Genomic DNA, 21,745 nt, shown 5'->3' with positions numbered 1-21,745 from the left:
AGATAGTTGTATGTCATAGCTGCACATCCTTCTAGTTGCTGTATGTGGGACGCGGCCTCAGCATGGCTGGAGAAGCGGTGCGTCGGTGTGTGCCCGGATCCGAACCCGGGCCGCCAGTAGCGGAGTGCGCGCACTTAACCGCTAAGCCACGGGGCCGGCCCTACACACAGTTGTTTTCTAACGGTTGTATAGTGCGTGGTGTTGGTATTTCATAATTTGCTTAATCCTATTGTTGGTCACTGGAAATGTTTCCAATTTTTCATTATTATTACCATTAGGCCATGTACTTATTTTGTAAGTTTCTTTGTTTCCCTTTTGGATTATCTGTTTCCCTGGGGTATATTTCATAAAGGGAGATTCTATAGTTAAAGACTAGGAACTGTTTTATAGAGCTTGTTAAATCTTGCCAGGTTGCTTTTCAGGAAGACAGAACCTCCGTGGTAACCAGTAATGAGATTCCTCCAGGCATGTCTTACTATCTTCCCCACTCCCTACGTCCAGCCCTGCCTGGGTGTGGCTTAGTGGAAAGAAATGTTTTTGATGTTTTAGTGGGTATATAATGGTACCTTAAAAATCTTTTAATACATATTTCATTAATAGCTTATAGAGTTGACTATTTTTTCCCTTTGATTATCCATAGTTCCTTATAACTATGGATAACTTTTGAAATTGAAAAAACTCTGGAACCAATATATTATGAACCTTACCACCTTACCTACCCTTTCTTTCTAATTAGTAAGTAAAGACCATTGCTTAGATTTTCGTCATAATACCTGGGGTTTTCCTTCATTCTGAAGTCTTATTGAGCTTTGCTATGGGCCAGACATTGGTCTAGCATTTCTGTCTTCATGGAGCTTTCATTCCAGTTTGGGAGACAAACAAAATTAATTTACCTGTAATGTAATGTCTGGGAGCTTTGCCACCAAATAGATAATTCTTAGGGATTTTTAATACTGTTCTTGTTTTTGTAAAATTGAATAGCCCTTCCTCTCAGGATTTTAAGGAAGATTTCTTTTAATTTGCAAATTTGGATTTGGTTTAAGTCCTAAGACCAGTGGGAATGTATTGAAAGGTTTTAAGCAGGAGACTGATCTATCTGACCTGCATTTTTGTAAGTGCTCGAAAGGGCTAGAGTAAGTTTAATTTGCATATGCTGACAGCATGGGTTTTTTCCTATGAACATTTTTAGCCTTATCTCAAGGCTGTCCTTCAGCAAAGGGGAGCAGCTGAGAATGGCCAGGTTTCTCTGGTGACTGAGATTGGGAGCTTTGAGTGCCAGATGCCACGTTAGTGGTGATATAAGTTTTGAAACAGAGAGAGGTGTTCAGATTCCTTTAGTTAACAGGGGTTAATTTAAAGATATGTGGAATTAAGGGAGAGAGGAAACTGACCTTGCAGAGGCCTGCATGGGATCTTGCCATGACGAGAACTCTCATTTTCTTGATATGAAGAGAGCTTGTGTGTTATCTGCTCTACCTGGCAGATCCTGTCTACTGGCTGTGGCGTCTACTGCCCTTTCCTGCATCCAGGCCATCATCATCTCTCTCCTAGGCCACTGTAGTAGCCCTCTAACTGGTCTGCTAGCATCTACTTTGGCCCTTTCTAGTCCCTTTCCCAAAAATGCAAGTTGGACCACCTTAGTCACCTGCTTAACACATTTCAGTGCATTCCCGTGGGTCTTAGCATTTAAACCAAATCCTCTGTGTGGCTGTAAGGCCTTACATGGCCTTGCTGCTGTTTCTCTTCTGTCTCATTACAACCACTCGCTTGTTCTCTGAGTTACAGTCACACTAGCCTTCCTCTGCTTGCTTACACGTGCTGTTTTCACTCCTGCCACAGATTCTTTGTGTCTGCAGTTTCCTCAAACTCCCCCTCCTCCAGTTTTTCTCCAAATTAACCTTCATTTCATCCTTCCTTTTTCAACTTAAGCTTGAGTTCTTCAGGGAATCTCGTTGTTCCTCCCTATTCTAGTTCAGGACCTTTGTTGGATTGTGGTAGAAGTGTGTTCCTTCCCCCTATGCACATGTGTCCCCGTTAAATGATCACAGACCCCATAATGTGGTTACTTCGCTACTCTTTCCTTTACTCCGTGGAATTTAAGCCCGGGGAAGGGGAAGACTATCTGATTTGGCTCTCCTTGGTATTCCCTGTGCCAGCCCAGGTCCTGCAGTTGGAGGTGCCCAGAAACGTTGGTTGAGTGAAGTTTTGGCTGAGCTGGGGAGTGGTTTCTGTTGCTCCCTGCCCTGTGGCCCACCGTGGTGGTGACTTGGCTTCTCTTGGTCTTTGTTTCTGCCTTAGCTGATACCAAACTCTCTCTGTTTGGTTTCTTTTTCCTTTTTTGCATTTTAGTTTATTTTTTAACAACTTTATTGAGATATAATTCACATACCACAAAATTCACCCATTTAAACCAATTCAGTGGTTTTTAGTATAGTCACAGAGTTGTGCAACAATCACCACAGTCTAATTTTAGAACATTTTCATTGCTTCAGTCCCTGGCAACCATTACTCTGCAGAGTAATGTCTCTATAGATTTGTCTACTTTGAACATTTCATATAAATGAAATGTGCGGTCTTTTGTGGTTGGCTTCTTTTACTTAGCGTACTGTTTTCAAGTTTCATCCATGTCCTAGCATATATCAGTCTTTCCTTCCTTTTTATTGCTAAATAATATACCATTGTATGGACGTACCACATTTTGTTTAACCATTTATTAATTGGTGGACATTTAAGTTGTTTCCACTTTTTGTCTATTATCAGTAATGTCACTATGAAAACTCACATACAAGTTTGTGTGGACATATGTTTTCTGTTCTCTTGGGTGTATATATAGGAGTGGAATTTTGCTGGGTCATATGGTAGTTACATTTTTAACATGTTGAGGAACTGTCAAACTATTTTCTAAAGTGGCTGCATTATTTTACAATTTCATCAGCAATACACGAGGATTCTAGTTTCTCTACAACTTCGCCAACACTTGTTATTTTATGTTTTTTGTTTTGTTTTTTTATAATCATCCTAGTGGATGTGAAGTGATATCTTATGTGGTTTTGATTTGCATCTCCCTCATGACTAATCCTGTTGAGCATCTTTTCATGTGCTTATTGGTCGTTTGTGTATCTACTTTGGAGAAGTGTCTATTCACATCCTTTGCCTGTTTTTAAATTGGGTTATTTGTTTGTCTTTTTATTGTTGAGATGTAAGAGTTCTTTATATTTTATAGATACTAGACCTTTATCAGGTACATGATTTGCAAATATTTTCTCCCATTCTGTTGGTTGTCTTTTCATTTTCTTGATGATGTCCTTTGAGGCACAAGTTTTTGGTTTTGATGAAGTCCAGTTTACCTATATTTTCCCTTGTCACTTATGCTTTTAATGTCATATCTAAAAAGACCCAAGATTACTAAGATTTACACCTATGTTTTCTTCTAAAAGTTTTATGGTTTATCTCTTACATTTAGTTCTGTGATGCATTTTGACTTCATTTTAGTGTATAGTGTGAGCTTGGGGATCCAAATTCATTCTTTTGCATATGGATATCCAATAGATAAAGTACCATTTGTTAAAAAGATAACTCTTTCCCCATTGAATTGTTTTGGCCTCCTTGTGGACTCTCTAAGCTTCAGCTCCATTCCCAACTGTAGATTCTCTCCTTCACTTTTCACTTATACCAGGATCTATGGGTTTAGTTAAGCCACGCTCTAAGGCTACCCCGGTTGGACATAGCTCTTGCCCATCAGTCAGTTAATAAATAGTTATTGAGCATCATTTCTTGAATGTTCCAATAAATCGTAGGGCAGTGAAAACAACACAATGTCCATACTCTTGTGATGGGATAATATACAATACATCTCAGAGTTTATAGATAAAACACAAATTTTTTGGCTGAACTTTTATTAGAAACCATTCTTTAAAGATCTGAATATCAAAAAATATCTCTTAAAAGCCAATTATTTTAATTTATTTCATTTCTACGGTGATTCAGAGAAAGAAATTTTAAAGTATTTTTCAAGGCTTACTATACCTAAAAACAGAAACCTACAAAATTTAGACTTAAGAAATAATTATGGTATTCCTCAGAAAAATTTCTAACTGTAATACTTCCACATTTAAACTGTGTACTTATATGTGTTCTGTGCTGTATTTTAAGTGGCTGTAAGGTTGCCAGCTGTCCTTTCTCAGGAAGAAATGTCTTTATTTTGATATTCTGTCTGTCTCGAGTTTTCTACCCTCTGCCTGTGGTGAGGAACCCGTCTGGTTTCTGGGGTGGGTGGTGAGTTCAGGAGGTCAGCTTCTCTCTAAAGGGGGACGCAAGGTGTGGAAGTTACTCATAATCGACTTCTCCAATACAGAGCTGGCAAGTATATCTGGTAGGAAGCTAAAGAGTGAGAAAGTTTAGGCGGAAATTAATATCAACTTTGCTTTGACTATCTCCTTAGTTCCGCATGAAGAGAATTAACTTTATTTTGTTTATGAATAAAGTTTGAAGTTGAAAGACGAAATACAGTCCACTGTATGTGAGTCCACTGGATCATTATAAGAAGACAGACTAAGGTGGTAGTAGCAATTTAAAAGTATTTTCACTCAAATGATGGGTCCACATAATTTTTGGATTTTTTTGTGTGAGTGGGTGAAAAGTACAGGCTGCTTATGTGTTTGGGTCTGCCTTACATATGGGTCTAAATAGAGTTGGATTTTAGTAGAATTCATTATTTAAAAAATTATCTGCCTTAAACATAGGCAAAAGGATGAAAAGACAGGCACCCAAGGATCCCTGAATATCAGTAGTCTGGAGGGTGAAGGCTCCAAAATGTGCAGATGCTGCTCGACTTGTCCAAGCTGTGAAATGCTGATCAGAGAAGGAAAAACAGCAGGAAGATCTTGTAAAATTATGAGCGTGGATCAGACAATGGCAGATGTATTTGAGGTGCTGCATTAAGGACACATAATTCAAATCACATTTTTAAGAGGGCTATAAGCTATCTGATTCAAAACTTGAAAGAAATTTGAGTTGTCCGAGTGATCACAGAAGACATCAGATATTTTGCTGCTGCACACCCAACAAAATTCCATCCTGAGAAATTAAATCAGAAACAGTCAGACCCAGGTGTGCACCTTTGTGCAGGGTGTGATGTATATGACCTGAAACACTCGATGTGGCTCCCTCTACCGTAAATCAGATGTAGAAAAGCTGAACTAGGTTCTGGTCGTGTACTGGGATAATTAGAAGCTGGCGCTCTAGGACAGGAACCCCAGTGCTCAGAATGAGAGCCATCTGTGCTAGTCCCCCACTAGAACATCAGCCCCGCAGGGCAGGGATCTTTGTTTTGTTCGCTGACTGATGCTTTGTAGGTGCTCAGTTAATATGTGTTGGCATGAATGAATGAAAGTTATTACTCTTATACATTCGGGGATAGACAGGACAATTCTTATCAAATAAGCTTATAAAGCACAAAAATATACATAGTTTCATGGAGGCTTTACAGAGATTGCTAGAGAAAGGTGTATAAATGGGTCATTAAGGGGGAGCTAGGGCTACACAGGAGATGTTCTCAGACCTTCAGCTTCAGTTGCACGAGTTTGAACTATTTTCCCCCATGCTGTACATTACATCCCAGGACTTATTTATTTTATAATTGGAAGTTTATGCCTTTTGACCCACTTCACCCATTTTGCCCATCCCTGCCTCTGGCAACCACCAATCTGTTCTCTTTATGAGTTTGTTTTTTTTAGATTCCATACATAAGTGACATCATACAGCATTTATCTTTCTCTGTCTGACTTATTTCACTTAGCATAATGCCCTCAAGGTCCATCCATATTGTCACAAATGGCAGGATTTCATCCTTTTTGATGGCTGAATAATATTCCACTGTATGTATGTATGTATGTGTATGTATGTAGGTGTGTGTGTGTGTGTGTATATATATATATATACACGTGTATATATATATATATATATATATATGTATCACCTTTTCTTTATCCATTCATCTGTCGATAGACGCTTAGGTTGTTTCCTTACCTTGGCTATTGTAAACAATGCTGCAGTGAATGTGGGGGTGCAGATATCTTTTCAAGTTAGTTTTTTTTTTTTTTGGTGAGGAATATCAGCCCTGAGCTAACATCCATGCTAATCCTCCTGTTTTTGCTGAGGAAGACCGGCTCTGAGCTAACATCTATTGCCAATCCTCCTCCTTCCCCCACCCCCCGAAAGCCCCAGTAGATAGTTGTATGTCATAGTTGCACATCCTTCTAGTTGCTGTATGTGGGACGCGGCCTCAGCATGGCCGGAAAAGTGGTGTGTCGGTGTACGCCCGGGATCCGAACCCGGGCCACCAGTAGCGGAGCGCGTGCACTTAACCGCTAAGCCACGGGGCCGGCCTCTAGTTAGTACTTTTGTTTTCTTCAGATAAATACCCTTAAGTGGAATTGTTGGATCATATGATGGTTCTATTTTTAATTTTTTGAAGAATCTCCATACTGTTTTCCATAGGGGCTGCACCAGTTTATAGTCCTACCAGCAGTGCACAAGGGTTCCCTTTTCTCCACATCCTTACAAACTTTATATCCGTATGAAGTGAATCTTGATGGAGGATAGAGGAGCTCTTTCACTGAGAATTAACTAGCCCTGTTGAGTTTTTCAGATCTAGGGATTGTCACTGGCCTCTCCTCACACTTTCTTAAAGTTGCTTCCTAAGGTAGCAACTAGAAATTTTATGCAATCAGAACACCTTGGCTCACTTATCTTTGCAACTTACTACAAATGACCTCACGTGGATATACTGGAGGAACAGTTGGTCTTATTCTTTCCTAAGCTATTAAAAGATTAGATAGCTGTGACAAAAATCAAGTTTAAATAATACTCAAAAAATGTTGGATTTATTTTAGGAATATGGACAGGAGGAAAAATCAGTTACTTGCATGACGTCAAAAAGCTGCTTTCATACCTAGGTCTGTCTGTTTCCAAGTCTGTGATTTTCCCACTGAGCAGCACTACCTCTTGGAAGCATTAAGTGAGCATGTGTAAGGCGCCCAGTACAGACCTAACCCCGATCATGAAGTATAACTGCATGACAGAACTGTGAAAAGGGCATTATTTGACATTTTTCCTCCTTTTCTAAAAGAGCATGTATTTAGGAAAAAAAGGTGAAGCAAAATAAGTCCATTTTATTTGATCTGATTTCTGTGAGTAGGGGAAAAACAGTGTTAATGTTCGTAGTGTCATATGGATTGTGATTGGTTCTGCTCTGTTAATATGAATCCTGTTTAAGATCCCAGTTTTTTTTTTGGAATAACAAAAAAATTTATCCATCTTATGAAATAAACTAGGGTGCCAGCAAATAATTGTTAAGTTATCTCATTTTTTGGTAGTATGGCTTCATTTTTGTCCTTTTTGCGTCTGTTGCCATTCATGTCTGACTTGTGCATTTTTCCTGCTCAGTTGAATTGGATTAAAGAGCTTACACTCTTCTGCTGAAAACAAGAGGGTTTGTGTGATTTGTCTTGTATCTAAATTCTAGCTGGCGTTTTATAGCAATCGCTGAGTTCAGTGGCAAGGAGGGTGTACATTTCCATCTCTGCAGCACATATGTGTCTGCTCTTAGGAAGAAAGTAGGGAAACATGAAGAATTGAGATTGCTTTTTTTCTTTTTAAACCTTTTCATTTGGTCCTTCTTTTTCATTTGTTTTGGCCGTTTTGGAGTGAGAATTCCTAGCAGGTGAGACATCTCAGTGGGCCTAAGTGAGCATCTGAGGTCCCCCTGCTGTTGTTGCCATCTTATCATCATTTGGCACCTGGGTTATTCTCCCAGTTAGTCTGTCTCTGCTCCAGTCCACCTGTCACAGTGCTCCTGACGATGTCTTCTTCAACAAAACCATTCATTATTTCCCTGGTCATTGTACTAGCTGGGTCCCGTGTTGTTGACAGGATAAAGTCCAAGTGCCTTAGCTTGGCGTACAAGGTCCTTTGTCATATGGGTCCAGCTTCTCCAGCCCTAGAGGTCCTACCCCTCTCTTCTCAACTGTGGCCTTCAAACCTCTCCTCTTTGCCAGAACATTCCATCGCTTTTTTGACGAACACTCACCTCTATAAGCTTTTACCCCATTCTAACTCTAATTATCCTTCCAATTCCAACCTTTGAGACCCAGTTCAGATATCACCTCCTCTGGAACCTCTCCAGGTTCCAGGCAAGTCTGTGCTCTGGTCCCCTACTTTAACAGTTAGTGTCCTGTGTTATCTCCCTCCCCTACTCTTCCATGAGCCTCTCTGGGTCAGGGCCTGTTGCTTTTTCATTTTTATAATCTCAACATCAACTTAGTGCAGGCCAGCCCCCAGAGTTTTTAATAGATAGATGAATCAGTGGGCATCTGAGTTGAGATCCCCAAATAGCATATCTGCCAGTTATAACATCTAAGATTTGTATAAGTTCACCTTTTCACCACATCAACCGGTTTGACCTTCAATAGATTTACTACCAGGGCAGGTGGTATTATTCTTATTTCAGAAATTGTAGAATGGACTTAGAGTTTAAGTTACTTAGTGGAGATTGAGAGCAGAGCCAGGATTGGCAGTGCCAACTCAGTATGCTTTAAATTTTCCCAATGTATAGTAAATGTGCTGACGATTGTCATGTTTGTTGAATTAGTAATCCATCATCCAGGAAAGATAAATGCAAATAAAATATTTTTTGCAGCATTGTTATAATGGCAAAGACAATAGAAACAGCGTAAAGACTCAACAGTAGAAGAAAGAGTTGATAAATTTGACCATGTCAACATGGTAGACTATTAAGTAGTTCTTCCGAGTTATAATTATGATGGTTATGTAGAAATGTCTGACAAGTGAATAGCAGAATGTAAGCTAGACCCTACTCTCTGATTGTAACTGGGAAATATATGGTGGGATGTAATACGTAAATATAGTTGTGTTAGGCTCATGAAAAATCAAGATTATTTTTTAATATTTTTCTCAGTGTTGTTTTGGATCCAAACCATTGAGATTTGAGGAGTGTTTCAGTGATTTATTTGGGAAAATCAGAATATTTGAAATTGACATTGTCTCAGAATCTGGCTTATAGGGTCACTATAGCAATAAGCTTGTCTCAGAGATTTAAAAGAACTTAAATTGTTACTGGAATTATTGTAAAATAATATTTATTGTTAAAAATGGAATTATAAGGCACTATGGGAAACCCAGAGAAGTTTTAAAGTTAGAAGGAAACCGATGACACATAGCCCCTCCAAGTAAAGGTGGTTTTGTGTGTGTGTCCCAACATGGTATCATATTATTGAATTGTCTAAAAGAGAGAGTGTCCTTACAAGAAATTATAATGTAATTATGAGAAAACATGGGAAACCAGAGAAGTGAAAATTAGAAATAAGCACCAAGACCACAGTCACACACAGCAAAGGTAAGAGGATGAATATTTTGTCATCTCTTTTGAGAGTTTTTTCCGAGTGTGTGTGTATGATGAGGATTTCCCTCCCCCACCACAGTATCGTGTTACTGGACTGTGTAAAGGAGAGATTATTTCTGGGTATTCTGTGTGATAGCTAATACATTTCAGACCAGGAGTTCCTAACCTTTTAAGATTGGCCCAGCCTTTGCTTTTGAAGTGGTGATGTCAGGCCCTGCGCCTGCCCTGCGCCTGCCTGCCGGGGACAGGTGTTGGGCAAGGGCTATGGTCCCGGGCTGTATGGAGCCCAGTGCCTGCCAGGTTGGGGGAGGGTGCCCCAAGTTGCTTTCCTGCTACTTTTCTCCTGAGGTGCTGATCCCTGTCAATTAAATGTGGCAATCTGGAAGGGAGTCTGTAAAATCAGTATGGGGAGGGGAACAAGGAAAGTGTTTTTCAGTCATAGTTTGACAGAGGAGAACTGGAAAGAGGCACGTCTCTCACTAACAAGTAAGTTGCAAAAGTCTAATCTAGGCTTTGGAGATGGAAAATAGAGAACAGGGAAAGATTAAAGGCCACTGTGGCTGTCCTGGTTTCCTGATCGTCTTACGTAATTAGTTAAATGAAATAAACAGATTTACTGAGTATGACAGCTGAGAATTCCTTCAAATCCGTGTGTAATCATAATGTATTTAATAGCATTTCTTTACATGATGAAAGTCGTTTGATCTTTTTTATATAAAAATATGAGGCTGTCAGACTCTGGAAAGTTATTACTATATGTTGGGTAAATATATGCCATTACTTAATTTCCCCTACCTACGTACCTTGGAATACAGCTTTTAAAAGCAAGGAAATTGCTTACATTTTTAAAATTTTCTTATTTTCCTTGGAGCCACAGATGAGAATGATTCAGTGGAAAGGGACTTGGGAAGAGGAGAGAGAGCCGGTTGGTGAGTGGGAGAAAGGAAAGAAGCATGATACTAGCAAGAGGGAAATACCAAGATGCGTGGGTGTGGGTGTTTCTCTTCCCTCACCCCTCCTCTTTATCTTACAGAGCCAGCAGAGTCTCCTCGCCTCCATCTTCCCACTGTTTGCTTCTCTAACATCTCTGCTCTCTTGGCTACTAAGAGAACGTAGTTTCCTGGTCCCTCTTTTAACTTAGTGTTGGCTTTGTCTCCCAGGAGGATTGGCCAGCTCCATACTGAAAACCCTGAGAGATCCCTATCGTAGCAAGTATAATACTCAAAAGCTTTTGTTTTTATGTACGTGTTTTCGTTTACTAAGATGATAAGCTCCTTAAGAGCAGGAGTCATGTCCTAATCAATATTTCTTTTTTGATCACCTAGCACAGAGCATGGCCATATAACGTGAGGTAAATAAATGCTTGATAATTGAATAAATGATCTTAAAAAGGAAAAATTATAATCTCAGCTGTTTACGAAGTTACGAGACATGAATCTTTTTTGGAGTCTTTCAAACATGTATTATATTAGGATATTCTAGGAACTTTTGTTAGAAGACTTGAAGATGCCCAATAAATAGCACCTCTCTTCCTGGCCAAGTTCTGAACTAGTGAATATGTAAGAATCAGGAGTTAGAGAACTAAAATGCCACCTTTTTATTACTGATAAGCCACATTCCCGTGTGTCAGCTGAGATCAGAGAGCCAGAGTCGCTAACTCCCTATCGCCTAGGGCAGACCGGGGTGGCCCACTGGAAGGGAAGTTTGAATCAAGGGCAGACACCCTAACCCAGGGTGTAGAGACAAAGAGAAAAGAAACCAATTCCTCGGAGAGCCCCCACCTTGTCACCCCTGGCTACCACACAGGATCATGGTCTGTTGCCCACTAATAGGCAACTCCCTCTACCTTGAGGGGAGAGGAGGGCTTGGGGCAAGAGGACAGGAGTATTTAGGGAAAGAGAATCCTTTCCTTATGACATCCCTCAGTTTTGTACTCTTGACCCATTGGGCTCATCTGTCATTAAGCCTATGGCCCTCTCTTTCTGACAAGGAGATCAGCAGACTTGTAGCGGCTGGCTCCCACCTTCCTGAGCCTGTTCCTCCTCCCACTGGTACAAACCCCCTATTTCTTTGTTGATCCCCCTTGGACTGCTAGGGTACACTGTTGAGTTTGCCCCTGGAAACTTCTGAGATGGAATATAGTAATTCATTAATAATCTGCTGCAAAGCTACACTGTGCCCAGGGTTGAAGGTTCATGTCTTCATCTGTTTCCTGTCCCAAATTCTTTTCGAGTCTAATATCCATTACAGCTTATCAGAGCTTTTGCAATGGGATCAAATAACAGAGTTAAGATACTCCAATAAAAAAACAGCCCCAGTGGCCTAGTGGTTAAGTTCGGCACACTCCACTTCGGCAGCCCAGGTTTGGTTCCCGGGCTTGGACCTACATGACTCGCCTGTCAGTGGCCATGCTGTGGCAGCGGCTCACATACAAAAAGAGGAAGATTGGCAGCAGATATTAGCTCAGAGTGAATCTTCCATAGCATAAAAAAAAAAAAAAAGGAAAGAAAAAAGAAAACACACTAGCTATATAAAGATGCCCCATCATAGAGATATATCGTGTAGTGAGTAGGAAGAGGAATTCTAAAATCAGACCACCTAGGTAAAAATCTTGCTTCTGAATGACCTTGGCCAACCTTACCTAACCCCTCAGTGTATCAGTTTATTTATAAAATAGATAATAATAGCACTACCTCATAGGAGGGCTGTAGATATTGAATAAATTAATACATGTAAAAAGCTTAGTACTTGATACATAGCTAAAATGCATTCATCACTTAAATTAAAAAAAAGTTTCTGTATATAAACCCTCTCCTATTATGAAACTCTCAGGGAGAAACGTAAAATTCAGAGATTCAGTCTCTGGCAAGACATGAAAGTTCAAGACTCTAGTCCCATATCAAATTATGTTCGCCTGTGAGTTAACATTCAAAGAATTTGAAGCCTTCCCCAATTCCTTACTTTTTTTTCTCTTAGCCAGAGCGGTTCTCCATGCCTGTGTGCAGCTGGGGAGCCTTCAGCAGCTACAGCCGGGGCTCGCTCTCGCTAGAATGTGTGCAGCTTCCCCGGGGTTTCAGAAGTTCTAGTAGTTCATTACTTCTCTTGAGCCTCCCTGGAGTCTAGAATCTTAATAAGACATACAAGAATATGATTATCAACCTTACATCCACCAAATTTGGAAAACATGCCCCCATCCAAGCCCTCTCGAAGCAAAATTGTTCCCAGTACTTCCTGTTTGCCAAAAGGAAGGAAGGAGCCTGGAGGGAGAGCATGGCCATGGTTTCAGCTTCCATTCGTGCCAGTTGTTCAGAGTCCAAGACCTTTGCACTTAAACTTGGACCTTTGGGGGTTGGGGAGGAGCCCCCTGTGCATACCACCTCTTCTCTCAGGAAGTGGCACCTAAGACACTCTGGTCTGCCCTCAGAGTTCAGAAATTTGCGGTGGTGACAGCTCAGTCACTAGATGTGTGTTTCTTCTCCTTTCTGTACTGGAGCCCTTGTTTCTGGCACTCTCACGCTGCCTGGTGTCTGAGCTCTGTTTGAGGATGCAGCTTCTGCCGTCTCTGTGGGCAGAAACATTGAGACCTGTGCGCGCTGTGGTTTCTACTGCCTCTTACTGTGGACTCGCTGAGGCTTCTGGAACCTACTTCTTAGGGAAAGTTTTTCCCTTTTCATCCCACTTATTTCAAGAGGAGCATTGTTCTCAGCAGATGCCTGGAGGGGAGCTGCTGTTGACACTCTGGAAGCTTAGGGCCCAGTGGGGCTAGCACCAGGGCTGGGAGCCACTCACCGTCTCCTCCAGGTAGTGAGTGGGCCCATTCTTTCTCTGCAGGCGCGGGCTGTGCCTCCAGGATGTGCTTGTCTTCTCTCCCCTCTTCCTTTCAGGAAGGCTTCCTTGAATTTCTAGCTGGGTTTAACCAGCTTCTTTTGTTGATCTCTTTCTTTCTCTAACACTTGTAAGCTACTACTGTTTGCTGGAATTGGTGCGTTCCTTGTTTTACTTTTTCCTTTACTTTTTGGTCTAGATACATTTCTTTTCCTCTAGATGTTTTCTTGTGAGTTCTCTTGGGAGAACTCACAAGAAGAGAGAAAATCCGTAAGTTCAGGTCTGCTGAATCTTCTTCTCTTCCCTGCATTGGATCATCTTACACACCCTGCGATCAGATCAGCATCTAAGTCAGCCTGGGGTCAGTCTGGTCCTGCTTGCTTCCCCTTTCATGGGTTTCCTCTGTGCTGTGCTTTCTCTTAGGCTGAGTCCTAATTCCGTCAACTTCTCAAACATACTCCCTCAAACATATGCTCCGAGTGTTCCGCTCTGGTCTCCCCATCACAAGCCTGACCAGAGTTTATGTAACCCTTGGTGTAACCGTCTCTATCTTTGAAGGTGCAGGCCCTCAATTGCTCTTACTATGGGTTCTTACTATGTAGAAGTGTGTTTCTCCATAGTTCCTAGAACTGAATTCTCATTCCTTTTGGGAGAGAAATTCCAGTCTGTTGAGATCTTGCTTGTCTTCCTTTATTTGATTTTGATTTTTTTAAGCTCCAACAAGCACAAAGATGTCTCTCTCATTTCATTTAGAGCCCAGGCTGTCTCTCTTGCTTTATGTCTGTTGAACTGGGTCTTCAAGGTCTCCTTTTCTATTTTATCTCTGTCTAGTTGTTCCCTAAGATATCAGCTTTCTCCTAAGGGGACCCCTCTCTTCCTCCTGCTTCACCAGTCAACCTTCCTTTTGTTGTTGTTGTTTTTGTTCCTCTTGCTGTGATAGGAAGATTAAAGTGTGTTTCTCTAACCTTTTAGCACCTCTTTGATTTCCGGAGTGAACCTGATTGTTCCAAGGACAGGCCTTAGTGGGTGCCTGCTTTGTGCATGTAATAATTTTGTCAGGTTGCTCCTCTGATTCAACCCAGGATAAGAGCATAACTCCTTAATAAGAATACCCTTATTGCTTCTTCATTTATAAAATCTGCCACCCGTCTACATATCTGTCACTTTGGATCAGGAAAATCTAAAGCAGTGGTTAGCGTTTAGATGAATAATAAATCTAGAGCCAGAGAGTTGGGGAAGAACTTTTGAGTCTGTGGGCCAACCACGTGAATGTAAGCTAAACCCTCTCGCAGTTCTGACTCTTAGCCATGAAGATAATACGTGAAAAAGGAACAGAATTCAGAGAAGCCTGTCTATACTGCCTGCCTGGAGTTGGACCCAACAGTTTCTTCAGGACATGGCTATAAAAGCAGCTGATAGTATTCTGGAAGCTCTCTCTGTTTTGAGGAGAGCCCTGACTGGACATCTTTTTCTTCGTTTTTTCTTTTTCCTTCTCCCTTTTCTTTTCTTGTGGTAAAATATACATAACACAAAATTTACCATTTTAACCATTATTAAGTGTACAGTTCAGTGGCATTAAGTACATTCACGTTGTTGTGCAACCATCAACACCATCCATCTCCAGAACTTTTTCGTCATCCCAAACTGAAACTGTGTACCCATTAAGCACTAACTCTCCATTGCTTCCTCCTCTCAGCCCCTGGTAACCATTATTCTCCTTTCCATCTCTATGAATTTGACTATTCTAGGTCCCCTCATATAAGTGGAATCACACAATATTTGTCCTTTTCTGTGTGACTTATTTCAGTTAGTGTAGTGTCTTCAAGATTCATCCATGTTGTAGCATGTGATAGAATTTCCTTTCCTTTTAAGACTGAATAATAGTCCATTGTATTGCATATACCATGTTTTGTTTATTCATTCATCCATTGATGGATTTTGGGTTGTTTCCACCTTTTGACTATTGTGTATGATGCTGTTAGGAATATGGGTGTATAAGATCTGTTTGATCCCCTCCTGTCACGTCAGTGTATATACCTAGAAGTGGAATTTTTGGATCATGTGGTAATTCTATGTTTAATTTTTTGAGGAACCACCATGCTATTTTCTGTTGCAACACCCTTTCTTTTATAGCCTAATCCCTTCCATGGCCACGCCTACTTAGGTAAAAGCTGTGCCCCCGTTGCTCAAGGTCGAGCTTCTGCAGCCTGCATCATAAAGCTTGAACTTTTGCCAAGCCTGGGCCTCGGTTCAAGGGCTGAGCCAGGCCTTCGGGACCCACTTGCCATTTGCCTAAGGCCCAGCAGCATCCAACTGTACAAAAATAGCTGCTTGCCTTTGGACAGAGCCACCACACCCCGCATGACCTCCAAGGTGAAAATCCCACATGGCTAACCTGAAGCTGCCAGCCCTGGTTGTAATAGTTAAAAGCCAGCTTCCCACATGTAAAAGCCAGGGCATTGTACAGCACAGGCCACTGCCACTTGGTCCAACTTAAAAGTCTCAATACCTATGTGTTAACTTGTTCTCCAAATTGCTTTTTGTGTGTCTTTCAGGGTTTCTGGCACATTTCAAGGGGGTGGGAGGTAGTATGCAATAAATGACACTTTTTTCTTGGGTTCTGAACCAGTTGTGAAATAAGACAGAAAGAATTTGAAGTGTTTAAGAAAAAGAAATCTCTTGACTTAGAAACCAAAGGAGCGGGGAAGAGGAGTTTCCTCTTTGACAGCTTTGATGTGGGAAAAATGCTTCTCAAAAGCATTTAAATTATTTGTTGTGGAATTTTACTAATTTAATGCATTAATTGCGAATGAACAAGTAAACATAATAATGCTCCCTTTTGAAGGCCTACCCAGTGCCCTGTGATTGGTGTATGTATCTCATTTAATGCTCATAGCACGGCTGTGAGTTCATTAACTCTGTTTTATAGAAACGGAACCTGAGTCTTGGGAAGGGTAGGGAATGTCCACAGGGTTTAATGGCTGGGGTTCCATCTTGAATCTGTGTTGACTGCAAAGCCGCTTGGCCACACTGCCTTTTCTAAAAAGATGTAGATAAGGAAAAATGCTATACAAATACTTTAACCCCTTTTCCCTTAAAAGAAAAAAACTCATATCAGCCAGTTCCTAGGTTTTTACAAATATTTTAGTGAGCGGGTCTGGCAAGGTAGGTAAATTTTGTTTCAGTGGTTAAGTATCTAAGGAATAGAAAGGCAGTGGCAGTGGTGAGGGTTGAAACACAGTTGCTGTTTAAGGGTAAAGCAACTGTATAGTGCTTACTAATAACTCAGCTGAGCCTGTCTGTTATGCAGGAAACACTAAATTTAGGAGTTTGGGTATAGAGCATGAGTGTTGTATGGAAGGAACCCAGGAAAGTGCCCGTTTTATACAAAATCATTTGCTGTATAGAATGTATTGTACTTAGCACTGTATGTGTGGGCCACTGGCTGGAAAGGTCACATGGCTTATATGAAATCTGTGTTCCTCTTGATACACACGTTGGCGTAAGAGATTCACCTTTATAAGGACCTCTAAAAGGTAGCATTCAAAATTGTGAAAGGGCAGAAAAATGTCTGAGAAAAATAGAATCTAAGATTGGGATTTATCCAAGTAATTCTTTTATATTTCAAAAGTTCTCTTAAAGGTTTTCACGTGTGGTCATTTCTGGGACTGTCATAATTTCAAGTCTTTTGTTCATTCTGTCTGGATTAATTACTATATTATAGATTCTCACGTATTTTTGTTAGGATATGGCTTACTGTGGTTAATAAAAGTCATCTAAAATGACTTAGGACTTTAAGCCTATCGTTTTCTTTCCTGTTTAATTGCACACGATACCCCAAAATCGCATTCTGCTCCTGGCCCAGTACACAAAGATTGGTTTTTTAGCAAGTAGAGGAAGGTGATTTTTTTCTCTCTTGGATCCAATTACCTAGACTCATTCATACCCCTTCACCACAAAACCATGGGAATACAAGCCATTACAAAAGGGGTTTTACCACTGCTGTTTTCTTGACTGTTGCATTATCTCTTGATATGGTTTTTCTAATACATGTTTGCACGTTGAAGAATTTTTAGGATTTTAAACCTAGGAGGAATAGACTTGATCTATTCTGATTTACTTAGAAAAAGTACTGACTTGTGTCAAAAAAACCTGCTTTTTTGGTTTTTTCTGGTTTTCTGCTAGCTAACCTTAGGACCTTGATAAGTCATTTAACCCCGCCAAACCATATTTTTTCCCATCTTCTAAAAGGGAATAATACCATATACTTTATGTGAAAACTACTAAGGAATTATTTTTTATTTTAGCTATATGATTTATGAACTAATTTGTTAAAGTAGCATAGGAGGTTTCAAAAGTAGAGAAGTAGGTTTTTGTTTGTTTTCCTTTTATAACCTGCCCAGGCACAGGCACAGGCACACTCCTGGATAAGAAGCTGTCCCACTGTCATAACAAATGTGCTCAGTTGGGGTCTTGGCAGGGAGATTTTGTAATCCTGGTGTGTGTATGGTTGCCCCACGTGGCTCATGTTTTGGTTATGGTTTCCTTTTTTAAGTCAAGATTCTAATAGTTTTATTCTTTTGAGAAAGACACTAATGTTTAAATTTCTCTTTGAGAAAAATTAGTGCACTTCAAGGGCAGTTTGGAGGTGCTGGAACTCCCCCTTGTGGGATTGTGAAATATTTTCCATAACAAATGAAACAATATAGTAGTTTATTTTTGTTATGCTTCCAGCTTATAGAAGAATCTTACTTAAAATGGTGAAGTATAAATTCATCCATCCAGAAACTTACCAAAAATGACAAAATATTAGGCTTTAAATCACATCAGATCACTGTGAAAGTAGAATTTTTAGTGTTCACAATTATAATTTTGAACTTTTAACATCTTCACATTTGAAAAAATACTTTAAGGAAGAGAATTGGCTTGTCGGGTTAAGACCTGTAGAATCTAAATTGCTGTAGGTTTAAAAAAAAACAACTTAATTATAAATGTATATGTTGAAAGTGTATTGATATGGGGTTTTCTTTAAAATTTTTTTTTGAAAGTTTCAGATTAGAAGCACATGCTCAATATCGGGTTTTTATATATTCTTTTATTTAGTAGCCATTGTTTATTATTTTTAGTTTCTTGTCCTTTTCAAGCAAGTGTCTGTGGCTCTGCACCCACTTCTCTTCATTTGCCAACTGTATACTGAGTGTCGATTAAGTGGTAGGCATTGTGGTAAAAGCATCAGACAAGGTGCTTGCAATCTGCTGAGGAAGACAGACCTTGAACAAGTTATCACATTATAATGAGGAATGTTAGGGAAGGTCAGGTAAAAGGTGCCATGGGTGGGAGTAACAGCATTTACCCTACCTGTGTCAGGGAAGACCTCCGAGAGTGATATGTAAGCTGGGACATGAAGGATGAGTTGGGTTTAGCTAGGTGGAAAGGAGGGTGGGTTGGGGATGCAGATTCAAGGCAAAGGAACAGCAAATTCAGAAGTTGTGAGGCAATACAGCAGAAAGTAGACCAGTGAGGCTGGAGCATAAACAAAGAGGTGGAGACGAGGCAGGTGCTTGAGTTTTGTAGCTACAGTAAAGAAGTTGGGACTTTGGCCAAGCAGGAAGTCTTTGAAGAGTTTTAAGGAGCTAGTGGCATGACCTGATTCACATATTTGTAAACTCACTCTTGATTCAGTGTGGAGAGTGGAGTGGAGAGGGCAGAGGTGGACGCAGGGAGACTAGGAAGAAGTTACTGCACCAGCCTACCTACTTCGCTCCCTCCCCACCTCCCTCTAGGGCAAGGATCCATAAACTTTTTCTGTAAAGGCCTGGAGAGTATTTATTTTTGCCTTTGCAGACCATATGACCTCTGTTACAAGGACTCAACGCTGCTCTCGTAGCATGAACGCAGCCGTAGACAATACCTGAAGGAATGAGAACGGCTGTGTTCCAATCAAACTTCATTTACAAACACAGGCAGAGGGGCATATTGGGCTTATGGGCATAGTTTCTGACGCCTGATCTCTGGAGTATTAGGGATGAAAAGAAGTGAATGGATTCAAGGACTACTGAGGAGGTACAATCAATCTAACTTGGTTATGGATTTGTTTGAAGAGGGTAAGTGAGAAGGCGAAGTGAAATTGGTTTTTAGGTTTCTGGCTTAAACGATTGTGTGAATAACAGTGCTGTCAATGAATAATGGTGCTAAGACAAAGTACACAGCAAAGGTACCTGCCTTGGCATGTGTGAGGAGTCAGGCGATGCCCACTTGTTGGTTGGACACATGGGTGTGCCGAGAGGTCTGAGCTGGAGAGATAAATATGGGTGGCTTCAGCAAGTCAAAGAGCCTCCCCTAAGGAGGGAGCGAAGAGGGCAAAAGACAGAATCCTGAATAACTCTAACATCTGGTGGGTTGAGCAGGAAGAGCCAGCAAAGAAGGAGCCAAAGAGACAACCAAGAGAAGGACAAGTGGTTAATGGTGTTAAATGGGGCAGAAGGATTGGACAAAATAAGAAATTTCTATTGGATTCGGATATGAGGAGGTTATTTATAACTTTGGTTAAAACCATTTCAGAGAGTATTGGGTTTTTTTTTGTTTATATCTTTGATGGTGGGACTTGTTCAAAAAAAGACAAATTAAAACGTCTAGTTCTTCCTTAAGATTTTAGGTTCGGTTCACAAGTGGTATTATTCTGTTTAAGTCTAGCAGATACTAGCACTTACTTTTTCAATTACTTTTACTTTTGATTAATGTTTGGTTCCATTTACAAGCTTGGTTAAACTCCTTTTTTTTTTTTTTTCAACATCTTAAAATGTAATATGTTGTATTCTATTTTTTGTACTTTAATTGCTGAATGACAATTGAAGTAGTTAAAGATGTCTTTTTATATAATGTACTTAGGTAATTCTTATAAATCTAACAAATTAAACATAATTGTGGTGATTCTACTTAATACTAAATCTTCCTAGAGTGAATAGACACTTACCCACAATTGAGTCAGCCAAGGATTTGGGGAATGGCTTTTTACCTCACTGAGATTTCCTGGTGTTCTGACTGTGACTGCCAAGCCAAGTGCCTTTTATTATTATATGCCAGATGCATCAAACTGAACTAAAGAGGAATTTTCACAGCCAAGGTCCTTTAGATTCACATGCTGCACTGCCTGAATTTATTTTTTCTGAGGAAGATTTGCCCTGAGCTATCGTCTGTTGCCAATCTTCCTCTTTTTTTTTTTTTTTTTGTGAGGAAGATCAGCCCCGAGCCAACATCCGTGCCAATCCTCTTTTTGCTGAGGAAGACCGGCTCTAAGCTAACATCCACTGCCAATCCTCCTCCTTTTTTTTTTTTTCTCCCCAAAGCCCCAGTAGATAGCTGTATGTCATAGTTGCACATCCTTCCAGTGGCTGCATGTGGGACGCGGCCTCAGCACGGCCAGAGAAGCGGTGCGTCGGTGCGCGCCCGGGATCCGAACCCGGGCCGCCAGTAGCGGAGCACGTGCACTTAACCGCTAAGCCACCGGGCCGGCCCAATCTTCCTCTTTTTGCTTGAGGAAGATTCGCCCTGTGCTAACATCTGCACCAGTCTTCCTCTATTTTGTATGGGAGTCACTGCCACAGCATGGCTGCCAATGAGTGGTATAGGTCAGCACCCGGGAACCAAACCCAGGCTGTGGAAGTGGAACACACCAAGCCTAACCACTAGGCCATGGGGCCAGTCCCTGAATTTTCTGTGTATTCACCATCTGCAGCCCCCACCCTCCCACCCAAATGGCTGTATCCTTGGATTGGAGTTGGCATTTCCTTGTCTTCAAGATGTCGATATCATTGCATGTGGCTGTTGAGATCTTTGAATTTGATGAAATTTTGCACTCTTTTCATATGCTTTTGTCTCTTCCATCCATAGCGCTTCTACATATGAAAAATGATAGCCAGGTGAATTTTGGACATCGCTTATAGTTTTGTCATAGCTTCTAAGGTCATTCTGCAGATGGAAGGCAGGCATAAGAACAGTTAATTGTCTATTACTGGGTGAACCTACTTTAAAATAAAAGTAGACTCCTATGTTGAAACAAAATGTTCAAAAAGCATAAGAAATGCCAAACTAGAGTGTTCCTGTGTATATTTAGAACATATTTTTCTGGTTATTGCCATAATAGGAATTTTCATGTTGCCCAAGGGAGAGCTTATGATTTCCATTAGAATGTAAGCTCAATCTGCAGAACAGATTTTTCTGTTTTATTCACTGTTGTATTTCCAGTAAATAGAGTAATACCCAGCATCTAGCAGATATTCCAATATATGTTGAATGAATAAATGAATGAGTGAATATAGTTACTGAATAAATGATATATTGTTTAATATTAATACTAGATTGAACCTGCTTCTTTTAAGTATTTTCCCCCCTTTTTTCTTCTTTTAGGCAGAAACCACTAATACTAGCCTCTTGCAGGTGCAACTGGAATGCGGTTTACATAATAAAGTGTGTCAGCAATTAAAGGTAAAATAAAAAATT

General features: G+C 40.5%; 1 protein-coding gene across 4 annotated transcripts in view; it reads left to right on the top strand.

The window, feature by feature from the left end:
• TMEM131L (transmembrane 131 like) overlaps window positions 1–21,745 on the top strand; it is a 158,907-nt gene that overhangs the window by 80,277 nt on the left and 56,885 nt on the right. For all 4 annotated transcript variants that reach the window (XM_087437511.1, XM_087437508.1, XM_087437509.1 and 1 more), the window contains exon 8: window positions 21,653–21,730. In XM_087437511.1, coding sequence (XP_087293637.1) covers window positions 21,653–21,730 — 78 coding nt within the window. The remainder of the gene's footprint in view (window positions 1–21,652; window positions 21,731–21,745) is intronic.

The sequence above is a fragment of the Ceratotherium simum genome, chromosome 12 (assembly GCF_057802395.1).
Source record: "Ceratotherium simum simum isolate JZ-2026a chromosome 12, ASM5780239v1, whole genome shotgun sequence".
Classification (NCBI taxonomy): Eukaryota; Metazoa; Chordata; class Mammalia; order Perissodactyla; family Rhinocerotidae; genus Ceratotherium; species Ceratotherium simum.
The sequence above is the reverse complement of the archived record's forward strand: the minus strand, read 5'-3'. Positions and strand labels throughout refer to the sequence as shown.